Here is a 15,183-nt window from a genome sequence, read left to right as displayed (position 1 = left end):
TGGCGTTCATGGTGGACTAAAATGTCCTGCCCTCTAAATAGTGGGTGAACTTAGATCCTAATATCCATCTGATATTAGGAGGTAGGGCATGTCATTATTAAAAACACAGCCTGTTAGGTAGAAAATTTACTCCTTGAGTTGAGTTGGTTTGTATGTCAGTTGTAGAAGAACATGTGTGGTATATGGAAAGCTATTAAACTGTCAGTGGTTTGTGGGAGTACTGTGCTGTGTCCTGTTCATTCTCACAGTAAGGGAACAGTCTCTGTGTTTGTCACAAAATTTCAACATGCTGTACAAGAGGGTCAGGTGGTCTGTATGTTATGCTGGCGTGTGTTTTAAAATGTGGCAGACCACTTTGAGGTGCTTAAAAAATGTGATGATTTCTTATGCTTTGTTGGTTGTCTTACTCATCTATGCCTGTCGTGCCTAAACTTCGCTCTCACTTGGTTTACAGTGTGATGAGAGGGCTTTCAACAAGTACAAAATGTGCTTCATATTTCATATAAGGATGCACTTGAAAGCTAAGGCATTGTTTTGTAAGGAAGCTTGTGTTTCAAGGCCAAGAGCTACTAGCCCTTTTTCCCAATAGAGAGCTTTGTAACAGCAGACTTTCTAATGAAAATGTAATATAGTCAAAGCAGTGTTTCTGGCCAGCAGTTCATCTAAGGCTCGTTTCATTAAGCATGTCAGAAGTCCTGGCAGCCTTCCATTCCTGTTAGAAAGTTATAGATGTGGTCTCTCAATCTGTAGCGCAAAGTCTTGGCTTTTTTGTTAATTGTCTGAATACTGGAATGCTTACTTAAGATTAGAGGGAATGTGAATGGCAGCAAAACCAGTTTGGATCTGTCTAGTTCAGGTAGTAATGTTGATATCAAATGCATTTTGTTTTTAAAAGATGAGGTCAGGTTTCTCTGAACAGTTAAGCACATTCAGTGGCGTGTGTGAAACTAAATCTGCCCAAAGTTATTTTCTCTGGAAAGGACGATTGTTTCAGAGCTTTTACCCTGGTTAGTAGCAATGGCAGTGATATGGTTATAAGTAGGACTAGGGAAAGGAGATCAGCACGGGTTAGTGGAGCAGGAGGGTTGTAATTTTCCCCTTCAAAACAGAAACAAATTGGCAGCATTACGAAATGCTATGCCATCATCTTTTGCTCTTTCAAGTGTTTTTCCACAGCCATGTATTTACCACACTATAATAGTGATCATCATAAAGCGGAAACCATTACTTAAATCATGATAAATAAATGCTAATATTCACCTAAGTCAATTAAATCCAACCTCCATTTAAGGCAAGGAATCTGAGATTTAATTTTAATTTAAACTGGCTCTCTGCAAATACAGTAATAAAGAGTGACTAATCTGGATATTTAGCGTTGTGTGTATGCTTAAGAGCTTTTCTGTTTTCCAGCTCTTCAAAACACTTCTTGTTTATTGCTGAGGAAGAGAAGTGTTCCAGGCATGTGTGTGCAGTCTCTGAAAGAAATTTAGAGGTTTGTCAAGGTCGTGGTGCATTTTTTTAATTCATAAAAAGCTAGACAGTAGTGGTTCAACTTAATTTTTATTGAAGAGACTTTCACATTCAATATTTGCTTGTAAAATCTTCTTGAACCATTGTGCTTTGAAACATGACTAACCATATCTCAGAGTTGCTGGCACTCATCTATTGTTTATATTTCAATACCCAATACGCATTTGTTGTTAATGGGACTGTGGATAATATATGTGATACTCATTGTCTGGGAATCTGAGTGCATGTACATGAGATTTTCAGTTTGAATCAAAATTCTAGGACGCTTGCAGGGATTGGCAGGAGGTTTAGGGAATTTTTCCAGTAATCCATATTTAGTTTTGATTGTCATTGGAAGCACTTGATTCCTTTTGCATAAAACTCCCCTGAAAGAGGTGCTTCAGCTGCTTATTGGTATTTAGGCCCTGTTATCAGACCAGAGCTGATTTGAAGTAAAATCCACAGATGTCTTTACTGTGGATATTCTGTCCTTGGCATGAAGTGTTTCATTTAGCAGATCACTTTCTGTAGTTCTGTGTCCTTTGAGTCAACTCTCATTCTGTCCTTTTTTGCCGAATAGTATTAGAACTTGTTTTCCCCATATGATTAAATGAGGTTTGTCAAATTATGCAATAGTGTTGGACTTTCATACTGTAATCATGACAGCCAGGTTGAAGAGCAGGTTCATCTTACAGCTGTGCACATACTAGAGATTTCTCTGCTTTTCAGATGTCCTTAACTGATCTTCCTAAGCTTTAACCGTGGCCATATATCTGGGAGCATCAATGTCCCGTTTGCATCAGCATTTACTGCAGAAGGCGATCTCATCCAGTGCCCAGCAACTTCCACACTCCAGAGCTTTAAGGGAAGAGTTGTGGTGATTGTAGGAAATGCAGTAAAGAACACAGCTGCTGTAAGTATATTGCTGTTTACATATACTAATCATAGTATGCATACATAGATGTTTACACCTAAAAATACCTCAATGGCATGAGTACAAGACAGTGGTAAATAAAGGCCAGTCTGGATAATTCACATTACTAGCTTCTGGGTATGACCAGGATTTGGGGGGATATCTTTCATCTTGTTTATTTCTGCTTCTAGGCAAAAACGTGTTTTTCTTCAAGTGATCAGCAGTTGAGAAAGCTGATGTTTTGAAATGCAATAATTTAACATGACTTTCTCAGCTTAAATCCTACTTTTGGCATATTGTAGAAGTGATATCAGCACTTCTCATGTGCATCAGTAAGATCTAGTTTTCAAAACTGAGTTGCATTGCCTTTGTATGGTGCTAGGATGCACACACAAGGTAAGTAGAATGGGGACAGGTATGATACAAAGTCCAGATGAAACGAGATATAATTCATATGCCTGTTAATAAAAAGTATACTCTGTTGGCTAGTTTTTTTTCATCATTTTGCTCATGTAGTTGTGCTAGTGAAGAGGAGAATCATTCCAATGGAGAATGGTAACTTTCTATGACACTTCTGTTGTCAGTGCCTTTCACTAAACAGAGAATATTCAGAGTTGCCTGTTTCTTTTTATGTTTGGTGGTGGTGTGAACCAGCAGAATAACAAGTAGAAGTATTTCTTTTGCCATTCTTCTTCTCAGGTGAAGAAAGGTTATTTTCATTTTATTCTGTTTTGGTTTTGTTTAAAAGACATGCTCTTAGGTGTTGTACTTTTAGTTCACTAGTTTCTTAAGCCTGTTTACTCAAATGGCATGACCTGTGCAACCCTGGCATGACAGAGTTGTGGATCATTAAATGCTTGCATGTGATGGACAGCAGAAGCATCAGCATGACAAATGTTTTTATACATATACAGAGCTGTAAGCAGTGTGAGAAATCCCTTTCAGTAACCTCTATTTCATTTAGAAAATTAACTAGTAACAGTGATGGCATAAGAGAAACTATGCAGCATATCTCAAATAGTTTTGGTTATTGAGTATTTAGGATTGTGTATGAGGTTTGGGTAAGTCCATGATAAATATGTCAACGTGAAATCCATCGACTTAAACAATCCCAATAGCTCAGTAAGTGTTGATGCATAAATCCCCTTCTCACAGGAACAAATACAAAAGGTATAAAATACTCTTAAGCTAAATAGAGATTCAAATGGTGCTTTACACCTTCGATTGTGCAGCTTCTTTCAACAACTACGTTTTAAATCATTGTACACCCTAATTTATCTCAGTAGGAGACAAACCATTCACTAATGTCCTGAGGAATAGGAACAGAGAAAGAAAGTGCTTTGCTATTCACTAAGGGGTATTGTTTTGGCTTTTAAATATTTTGTTAAATGAAAAATGGAATGTTTCCTTTGCAGTGCAGCTAAAGTAAACTTGCAGTGTGCTTAGTAAGTGCAAGTGCTTCAGTCCCTTGAGAGGGTGCTGCCTTATCCTCAAACACAGACTTTCTACAACTGAGACCATGTTTGCCCAATTTACCTGGAATTGTCAATATTATAACTTTCTATAAAAGAGAAAAGCCGATTTGCCTCTTGATTTGCTTTTAGAGAGTTCTTGAAAGTTTAACTGAAGAGTGTAGAGTTTTAAATAGGAACAAAATACTGCATTGACCAGTTTGACCACAAATTAATTAAATACTAAATCCCAAATATTGATAGGGACTCACCACTCTATCACATCCTTATGAGAACATTTAAAACCAGCTTCAAACTGACTGTGTTGATAAAAGTTAGAAATCCTTTCTCTTGTGGATTATCTTAAGGTAAATTTCAGTTTTAATCTGCATGGATTGAACGTAGAGAATCGTCTGCCACTCTTAATAATGTCATAGAATTGTTTGGGTTGGGAAGGTCATTAAAGATCATCTAGTTCCAAATGGGCAGAGACATGTACTAGACCAGATTGCTCACGGTCCTGTTCAACCTGGTTTTGAACATTTTCAGAGTTGGAGCCTCCACAGTTTCTCTGGGCAACCTGTGCCAGTGACATCCATGAATTTATCCAATCTAAAACCTGTGTAGCTTGAGGCTTGACAAGAACAATAGCTATTACTTTTAAAATTTTATTAGGTAATGCAAACATATGAAAAACTGCAGAAGTGAAGGTGTGGAAAGAAAAAAAATTGTCCAAAGGAATGTTTTAAGTTTAAGATGTAATTTTTTTCTAAACAGTTATGTATTTCCATCTCAAAAAGGAATGAGCCATAAATTGTGCCCTTCCATAGAGGAGAGATTTTTTCAGAAGCTTTCATTGATATTTACTCCATGAAAAAATACAGAGAGTGGCAATGTTAGATGTTTGGTTTGAATTTATTCAGGGTTGAAAGAGTTGGGGTTGACTATGAAAAAACCCATTGGTTATTTATAGGGCTTTTTGTAACTAGAAGGTTGAATCTTTCAACTATGTTTCATATTAGTAGCCTACTTAGCATCATTTAAATAAAACCAAACCAAACCAAAAAACCCTGCAATCTGAATCTAGAAAAAAATTTTTTTTCATGTTTCTTTTCTGTTCCCATCTTTGGCATTTGATTTGGTGCCAGATGATAAAACATTTTAACTGGAAAGAAAATACTGTCTAGAACTTGATAGGCAAGAGGGAGAACTGAAAACTTCACCACAGCACTGTTCCAGCAGGAGGCAAAGGAAGCCAGCAGTCCTACAGGCTCCAGTACAGCTCTGGGTCCAGCTGAACACTTCCTTAGGACAGAATTAAAACAGGGTATTCCTGATTGTTAAGCTATTTAATTTACTAACCCTAAAAGTTAGATGAATAGACTGGCTGATGTACAACAGCCTTACTGAAAGTGCCATTAGCAGCATAATGGTATCGTGAAGAGGAGCTTGCACTGGGCATCATGTGGTGGTGCTTGGCTAGCACTTCTCTGCAGAATATTCCTTCTGTGCCAACCTTTCTTCTCCTAGGAGTTTCTTGGCACTTGTTAATAGAGCAGATACTTGTTTGGCTCTGAAGACAGCAGGAAACATCTATATAAAAGGCATTTTGCTGGAGTTAATAAACCAGTTTCTATTTCAATTTTTATCTTCTAAAATGTTAAGTGGCAGCATCTCTGAAGTGAATTAAATTCCGCTTTTCCACATTCATTGACAGAAAATACCTTGTAAATCGCAGTATGGGTAAGGTGCCATTACAGTTGGGAGTATAATAGTTAAATAAGCAGCTTCTCTTTTTTTGGTGCATGGCAAATAGCATGTGTCCTGTTTTCCATCCCTTTCAAAGTCTGAAACACAGCAAGTACAAAGGAGTATCATAGTTATGCACATGTGGGAAGGAGATTGGTTTGTGTCTTATTTTTTTCCTAAGAGTGGCATTATAATTTCTTCATCTCCCTTCCTCCAATCAGTTCTGAAATGCTAAGGCATTATCTGTTTCTGTGTCCAACTTTCTTTGGCTGTATAACTACAATTTCAGTGTAGACTGAAATTAGGACTGGAGAAATACTTTACCTGGTATTAAATCATGATCTAGCAACTCAGTTTTGACAGTGACACGCTTCTACTTGTGTGGCTGTTTAATATATGTGTGTTTCCTCCGTGGTTTAGTATATGTAGTTTGTTGTCAGATAAATGCTATAACAGAATGAATTATATAGGACATAGTAATCTGTGTAATAATTACCAATTGACTTATTTCTTGCCTTGGAAAAAGACAGATAAACTGTAAGTCAAAGCTTAAATGATGTCTGTCTCTATAGCAGGGGAATAAATTCTGATTTGTAACTTCTAATTGTTACATTGGTAATTTTTTTTTTTAATCTAGATAAATTATGCTACTGTAAATACATTGTCTGGACAACTTCTATGAGTTGTTCTACTGCAAGCAAAATAGTAATTTTTGCTGCATCATGATACCTAAGAGATGAAGTATATGAATTATCTCAAAGACAAGCAGGCCTAATTTTCCATGAGATCTTTCTGACTCTTTTCAAGGCAAGAGCAAGAGGGTCAAGTTCATGATTTTTGGCATAACGTATGCCTAGCCTGAAAAAAAATCCATATATATATATATATATGAAAGTAAGATTTTTTTTTTCTCTCTCAGTGCATCATCAAAGATGCATTTCTTCATATATGAAGCCTGAGACACATAGATAAAAGTGTTCAGTTAGCACTGACTTTGTGTAATTTTGTTGTCATCTTCCTCGGGCCTGTTAAAAAGGCCTTCCCAGAGAAGCAAGTCTCCACATGCTGAAGCTGGTTTCTTGTTATAAACCTGTCTTAAAATCACAAATAGATACCCATGAAACTTCATAGGGTGATCTGAAGATTAGGTGTAGCATGGAACAGTAAAGGGTGGATACATTCATGATTCTAAAGAGAGGATGCATTTATTTAGAACAATTTATTGAAACATCCACAATGAAAGTAAATAGAAATTGGGCAATAAACTTCATGAGATGTTTCCACCATTCATCTTTTAGATTCTACATTTCCTTGTAAATATTCTTTGCAGCAAATGGATTAAACATGTGGAATGAAAGCTGAAGGTATTTTCTCATTGCAGTAACAGAGAGGCTCCTTATGATTCCTGAAATGGCTTTTTCCATGTTTGTTTTGTTAAGGCATCACCCTCCCATCTGCATTTAGACTCATAGCCTACTGGAATCATCGGTTGCCTCTCTGTTGCCTTTAAAGAAGAAGAGACTAAGTTGTCTTTTAAAAGAGATTGAAAGGTTTAGTTAATCAGGAACAATCCTGCTAATTCTATCTCTACCCAGACATGGTAAAATCTTCATTTTGTCTTGCAAAGCCTGTATTATTTTACTTAGTACTTTTTATTTTTGTTCCAAATATTCATCTTTTCCTTCACTGACTAGCAATTTGCAGGTACATATGCAGCTTCATATGGTCCAAGAAGCACACTCAGGCTGTCAGCAAGGAGTTGTGTTATGCTGTTGCAATGCTGCCCCTGTCAGTTGGTTTGGACGGTGTGCACTGAATGCCTTGGGTACAGCAGAGATTCCCTTTGTCATCTGCATATGAAAGAGGAGAAGGGGAAATTAAAGATGAGAGCTCAGGAGCAAAATTTTAGTGTTCCTTTTTCTCTTATGAAGTAAGTGCCAAGGCAAGAAGATGATTTGTAGAACTCCAGATAGGTTCTGTTCTTCAATTTTTGAGACAAGCGGTTACAGTAATGGAAAATTTTAGTTGATTGGTTGATGTGGACTTTGTCCAATTTGTGTGCCTTGCTACACAGAGGTTTGAATCTTTCTGAAATGAAGGATTGTGTGGTTATCAGCTTTACCTATCAAAAATACGTCTGATTTCTGAAAGGTGCTGGCAAGCTGGATCTAAACTCTTCTCAGCTATTTGGGACATCTGTAAGGAGAGGAAAGATATGGGACATGGTGGATCTGAATGCTGGAGTAGTGCTGTTGGGTGCCACGGTTTGCTTCAGGCATGTCAGTCTTGGCTGTGGTCATACTCTTTGGCTGCACCTCTGAAAGAGCATCCTTGTCCTTTCATGAGCTTGCATGGATTAGGCTGTATCCATCTCACTTAAGACTATTGCATTATAATACACAATTATCCCGTTCTGGGGCAGTGTTTTATATGTTCTACTATTCCAGTTCAGAGAATCTGAAAGAATAACTTAATTAGAGGTGGTAATGTGTTAATTGCATGGTTTAGGTCCAGGAGACTTGTGTAATGATATTGCCAGCCAAAAACACTGTCTGAATCAGCTTTTGAGGAGGACTGACTGACAGACTGTTACAGGAGGGAATGAATCTGTTGTGTGGGAGATCCAAGGGCTTTTCTCCTGGAGTTTAAGAACAAATGGGACAAAACAGGCAGTGTAGGCATGCCCTCAGTGCTATTTAAGAGCTGGTAGTTTCTGGATGGATTTGCCAGAGGCTTCCTCATCAGCTGTCTCTCTGGATAAAAGCAAAAAATATTTTTTAAAAATTGCTGTTTGGACAGCATTAGTAAGAAGTATTGCAAATCACAGAGAGGTTTTTCACTGCCAACTGTTTCTTTGAATGTTTTTTTCAACATCTAGGAGAACCTTTAGACTTGGAGAATCTCTAGACTTTCAGAAGGATTCATGATTTCTTTATTATATTCAAGCCAAATGTTGGTCAGTATAAACTAGCTGTGTTAAAACAGCTTAATCTCTGCAATTGATTTTTCAAGTGGGCCCTCTCAGCTCGGTGTTTACTTTCTTAAATATATAATTTGTAATTGGAAAGTTAAAATTGCAGGTGTTTAAAAGCTGTGACTTGGAGAAACTGGAGTGTTTACTCTTACCTTTATTCTCAGCAAGATTTATTCTGAAACCAGCTAATAAATACCCATTTGTGTCGGATTGCTTTTGAATCTTTTCCCCTAAGTCCTTGAAGGTACTACTGTCTTTTGCGCTGATGAAATGGAAATGTTCCATTTTGGCCAGGTCTTAATGTGAAGAATTTTTCCTTGATCTTTTTTTCTTTTTCTCTCTTCCTTTCTTCCTCTCTCTTTTTTTTTTTTTTTTTTTTTTTTTTTTTTTTTGGGGGGGGTGGTTGGGGTTTTGTTTTGTTTGGGGGTACTTCTTTGGTGTTATCTCTTTGCTCAAAGTTTTGTTTTGTGTTTTGTACTTCCATTTAGTTTATACAAATATTGTAACCATTAACTAGGGTGAGTTTTGTTAATCTAGAAGGATTTAGGTGCCTATAATTCCATTAGTGTGTTCCATTTCTTTTATCTGGAAACACTTTAATATAAAAAAGTAGCTCACTATTAATAATCCTGCATACTGAGCCTGCTCTGTGTTGTATGGAAAGTGGTGTTTAAGAAACCCTGGACTGCTCACCTTGACTGTGTAATGTTTTCAGGGTGCTGAAGTCTTGACTGAAGTCACGCATCTAAGCATACTGCAGTCCCTGAGAGTTCTGTGTAGCATGTGTTTGCAAATGAAGAACTGATAATAATCTTGTGGCAATGGATGAGTATTAAAAAATTTGGTTCATATTTCTCCTCCGGCTTTCTAAAGTATCTCTTGTTCTTCTATCTCTTTCAGTGTATGCTATTAACATTTAGACCAATGGTAACATTGGTCACAGCAGTCTTTTTTGGTATTCTGTTAAAGTATGTTACTCCTCCTTCCCTCCCAGCCTGCCTTTTAATTACAACCTGTCACAAGAATGTCTATGAAAGTGAATAATGTGTGCGTAGCAGCCCTGATGGCTAGCCCCAGGGGTACTGGGAACCATGCTCCTCAAGCTGTGTTGTGTTATTAGACTCTTTGCTGAAGACAGTCTGAAAGTGTGATGGGCCTGGTGTTCTACATTCAGCATACTTGAAAGCTGTGATTTTACTGCTTGGAAGAGGGTAGTAGAAACATTCGGATTAAATGGTTCAGTCTGCAGATCGTCAAGGTTCTTTATGGTACTTAAAGAAGCAGTCCTCTTATGCTGTTTGTATTGAGTGAGAGCAACACCAATGTAGGGTAAAATGTTTAATATTTGCCTAAATTTTGAAATGAATTTGCTGTGATCTTTCCTGGCTTTGAAAGCCTGACTCATATCTACATGAGAGAGGCTGAACTGACTGCTTTCAAATGCAAATTCCACTTTTCTGGCTCAGTTATACTCACCAGGAAGGGTGTTTTACATAGAGTTGATTGATGCAATACTTAATACAGCTAGTGTTTCCAAAGTCTTCACCAAAGCCATCACATAGTAGTCATTAATGAAGTTGCTCACACATTCATCCTTTCCTATTTAATATTTGCTGTGACAGTAGCAAGAAGTTCAATTTAATGCTAGATGCAGCCAGTAAAAACACAACAACGGAACTTTCTTGGGAAGTATATTTTAAGGAAAGGCCACCTGAGGCAGAAAGGAAAAAGCTTAGTCTCATGGCATTCCTTTAATCTTCTGCTTCAGATAAGCGTAACTCCATTTTCCCCAAGTAGTGTTGTTGTCTGAACAAAAACAAGGATTATAGAGGATTGTGACCCATTAGCGGTGTGGGGAAACACTTATACCTCAGAGGTAATGTCTGCAGAAGCATTTGATAAATTTGAGGAAGCATCATCAACTTCCGAACAATAGAGGTTCATTTCTATTTCAAATCAACCTGTATAATGGAAATTCAATTATGCTTGACCTTTAGATGTTTCAATAAATCTCTTTAAAATGTAGGTGCTTTACAGCTTGGCAAGGGTGATATAACCCATTTGCTTATCTCCTCACCATGTTACCTTCTGTATTGAGAGCATTTCTGTCAATTGGGTTATTTGATGGAGCTCAAATTACGTATTTAGATACCTGTTACAGACTTCTAGTTGACACTTTATGATAGCATATATAAAGGAAATAAAGCCCATGTGTGAAGTCCAAGATGGCAGTTTCTGCTCCAGAATGTCTGTGATGCTAATGCAGAAGAGTGCCTCAGACTTTTTTTGACACATGATTTTTTTTTTTTTTTCTGGATCACTGGTGAGGTGTTTTTCAACTCTTTTGGAAATGTTTGTTTGTTTGTTTTTTTCTTTTTTTTTCCTCTTAATTTCTTGGATTTAAGTTACTGGGTTTTTTTAACATAAATGAAGGTCACATTAGGGAGGAAGTCCACATAGCTATTTCAAATAGCCCTTCTTTTCATGCCCCTCCCATCAGCACACATGCCAGAAATAACACTTTCATGTGTTTTGAAAATACCTGCTTCACACAGTGTATTTTGGCAGGGAAAGATGCCAGCTGGCATTGGAACATTTCAGAAACGTGTTGACCAAGTTCTGTTTCTGTCTGTGACAGACTCACTCCTCTGTCTGGAAGGTGAAGGGACAAGCACGTACTGAGGAACAGAACTGTAAAATATCAAATCTTTAATTAGGAAGACTGCAGTGCTATTAAGATGACTGCTTCTAAATTTACTCTTTAATATAGATGTACTGTTTCTACTTTCAGTGACACAGGGGGGAAAGGCAGAAGATAAAACTAGAAATGTCTTTAATTGGATCAGATCCTATTACCCTATGAGTTAGAACTTGACTCTCTGCAGTGTGGAGACAAGTGTACATGCAAAGCTCTTGGAGGTTGATATTTGGAGTTCGATGGCAGATCTCAGCTTATGGCAGTGTATATGCCTCTGGGCCCCTGACTTGAAGCTAATTCCCACAGGAGGGAGGCACCATTAGTAGTACATTCCCTGCTCACTGGGTTTTTCCTGGTGAGATGTTTAGATGCAATATTTTGAACTGTATTTGCAGTCTTTGTCTGCAGACACTTCTGTGAGAACTTTTTGCCTGTCGTTTGCTAACAGCCACACATTCTGCAGTGCTTACTTTGCAGAGGGCCTGCAAAATGTGAGAGATTCCTCACCATAAGGTCATAAAGGAACCTCTGGTCATATGCAGTGAAGAAATTTTATTTCCAGCCATACCTTGGTTACTGAAGCAGTTGTAAAATGCAGTGAGACACAGGCCTTAATGCTCAAACCTCTGCTTACATATTTTCTTCTCAGATTCCATGGAATGGGAGCTATATTATGTCTAGGGCATCCGAAAACGTGGAGCCGAGTTTACAGTTTGATATCGGAAGTGCAAAATTATCAGTAGGCGAAGAGTGGAACTTCTCTGTTGACACATGGGACGTTGCACTCAACAAATAACAGGCTGCTTCCTGTCAGTCTGAACACTTGTTGCCATGCCTGATTTCTGCCAGCTATGAGCATTATAGGTGTCCAGGACTGAGCACTATCCATTAGTCAGAGATGGAGAGCACTGTGAGGTGACAGTTATGTACATTTGAAGTAGAGATGCCTGGTAGGAGTATTTCATGAGGCATAGATACTATTTTTGAAGCCCATAGTATGCACAGCTGAGTGCTATTTTTGACAATGAGAAGTATCTTTGTCTCTGTTTTACTATACACCACGTCTTTATGGACTGTGATTGTAATGAGAGGTAGTTGAAGTCTCCTAGTGAGACCTCTGTGTTACATGACCTCAGCAATAGTAAAGCATGGCATGGCATGACTTAACTTCAGCTGGATTGTTTGGACTTTTCCATTTGACCCTTTGGAATCCTGCACTGGCTGACTCAAACTAATGGGGCAAGAGATGATTGAACTTACTTTTGGTCTTCCTCAGGCAGATACCTGAAACAAGTATGACTCAGAAGTATGTCCTGTGACCTCTTATTCTGCCTCAACAAGTTCTCAGTGGTCCCAGATCATGAACTAGCTACTCTCTGTTTAAATCCATCCTGAAACACAGAGAAAGGAATGCAGTAGCTATGTTCAACACATAAATGGACAGAAACTAATTCCTTGCATGTATAAAATGTCTTCAGCTTGAAACAAAAATTCTGACTATGGAAGGAGTTTATATCTTTGCTACTGTGAACTCTTACTCATTAAGGAAGTTATTCCAAGCCTTCTATTTGATCAAGTCATTGTGTAGTACATCTTGTTCTGCCTTACTATCCGTTATTCTATCAAAGGTAATTATGAGGAATGTAAATATCAAAAGAAATCCCATGTCCTAAATTTAGATAGGGTGGGTGCCTGCTGATGTTCTTGAGTTGGTAATTTAGTTGTTTGTGCAGAGTTAGTTATTTGGACATTATGCTTGCACAGGGTTCTGGAATAGTACGACAAATAATTTTCAAGGGTCAAAGGGTCATTACTAATGTTTTACACAGTCCATTTGGAAGCACTTGGTGATTTTACAAAGGGTACTAATTTTTCAGTCAAGTATAAAACAGTAGTCTGAAAGAATGGGATAGCAGTGCAGGCTTCCTCACAGCTGTCACAAATAAGGTGGAACTGTTGTTTCTTTTGGATTAATCCTTTTTGGTAGTTGGCTTTTTAATGTATTGCACTCAGTATGTAAGAGTTTGACACATAATACACAAAACAGAGTTCCTTTGCGTTTTTATTTCATATTTTGATATATAATGTTTGATTTTTTTTTTTTCAATCATTGTTATATTTTGATATACAAAATACTGTTTCTTCATCAATGTAGCAACTTTTTCATGAAGTTGCACATAGTAACTGACAACTCCTGTGTTTGGTTTATGGAATGAATGAACTGGGGAGAGAGGCTTTCAAGGACCTGGGTTATTTATATCTACGCTTGTACTGTGTAACCTGTATGTGGGTAGATAGGGAGTGCAGGGCAGAGTACAGCTGCTAGACACCAAATTCATATCAGACATTTGTGAAATCAAGTCATGTTGTTCAAGTTTCACAGGTAAGCAATGACTCTGCCCTCAAACTTGGGAACCTACTGCAAAGAAAAGCATCTCTTATTTAATTCTTTTTGAGAGGTTCCAGTGAATACTTTGAGATTAAATGATCATGTTAGAACAAGGTGAAATCCTGCCTAAGCAGAGACAAAAAAAGTTTGTCAGTGTGACACTTCAATGAATGACCACCAAATTCATCCCATCTGTTTCAACAGACAGGCCTGGATTCCTGCATTGGACTAGGTGATGCAAAAAAAGAACTTCTAGAGTCAGGTGCTTATTTTTCTTTGTGATAAGTAAGGATAATTAAATAAAAGTTAATTCAATTTAAAGATTATAATATAAAGTGTGCTAATGATGTATTTGTTTCAGTTTGCAGCTCATCTAGTGAAAAACAAGTATCCAAGGATCTGTATCCTAGATGGAGGGATCAACAAGATCAAGCCAACTGGTCTCCTCACTGTTCCTTCACCACAGATTTAAGTGACTGTAAACACTCAGGACAATCTGAGTAGGGAAGTCTTTTCATTACAATATGGATATCCCAAACCAAAAGGGCATTATGAAGTCTTCAGTGTACAAGATGTCCAGATGATCAGTGTCTTATCCTGAAGATTTAGAGCACAGGAGCTTTGTGTTTATTCTTTTATATAGAGCTGAGGTTGGAAAAGGTAGAAACTGAGAAGCTTCAAGCTTTCCAAGAGACCTCAATAAGCATTGATGTAGTGCACAACTGGTTGAACAAGTCTGAACAGAAGAAGAGTAACTCAGCAGGTGTTGGGTGTCTTACAAATATTTCTGCAGAACTAGATAAACTACCACTTAATGTCTGTAAGCTGCACTCAGATTTTTCTTCAAAAGTATTTTACTTTTGAATATGGAATATTCAAATGTGAGTATTTGGATATGAATATGGAAAGTAACAAGCTGGAAGCATACCCTGTATGTATTATGTGGAAAAAAAAAAGTGTCTTCTCTAATATTTTAAAGAATAATTGCTGTAACATGGGAGGGGTTTTGGGGGTTTGTTTCATTTTGGTTTTTTGAGAAAGCTTTTTTTTTTCATCTGGATTGGAAATAAAGATGTGTCCCAGAGTGGAAGTCACTGTAAGAGCTGCTGCTGAGCCAGTGCAAGTGGAGAAGGCCACCACCTCTGTGGAGGGTTTGACATTCCGTTTCTGTAAACACAGTTACCACAACAATTTCTGGAAGATTCTGTTTACCAGAAAGGCAGGCTGTTGGCAGTACTGTCTCTTAAAGCTATGGAACACTTACTATACAACTAGTAGTGGGTTTCCATTTTAGAAGGTCATGCCTTAAAAAGGTCGAATGCCATTTTAATTTCCATACAAAAGCACTCTAGAGGGATCAGTCTTGTATGAAGTGGAGGTTCTTTAGCCATTGACGTCAAATACTATTTTTTTTAAGTCCTTTTTCTTAAACATAAACTTTAAAACTGACACATTGAGTCAGCAAATCTGTTTCTAAACTATCCAAGTGCTGTAGATGAA

At 37.6% G+C, this 15,183-nt stretch overlaps 1 protein-coding gene across 3 annotated transcripts in view; it reads left to right on the top strand.

Annotated features, from left to right (window-relative positions):
- TBCK (TBC1 domain containing kinase) overlaps positions 1-14,155 on the top strand; it is an 85,944-nt gene extending 71,789 nt beyond the window's left edge. For all 3 annotated transcript variants that reach the window (XM_054383051.1, XM_054383050.1, XM_054383049.1), the window contains 2 exons: positions 2,263-2,422; positions 14,045-14,155. In XM_054383051.1, the coding sequence (XP_054239026.1) occupies positions 2,263-2,422; positions 14,045-14,155 (271 nt within the window). The remainder of the gene's footprint in view (positions 1-2,262; positions 2,423-14,044) is intronic.
- The last annotated feature ends 1,028 nt before the right edge of the window (positions 14,156-15,183 follow it).

Source organism: Indicator indicator, chromosome 8, assembly GCF_027791375.1.
Source record: "Indicator indicator isolate 239-I01 chromosome 8, UM_Iind_1.1, whole genome shotgun sequence".
NCBI classification, from domain to species: Eukaryota; Metazoa; Chordata; class Aves; order Piciformes; family Indicatoridae; genus Indicator; species Indicator indicator.
The sequence above is the reverse complement of the archived record's forward strand: the minus strand, read 5'-3'. Positions and strand labels throughout refer to the sequence as shown.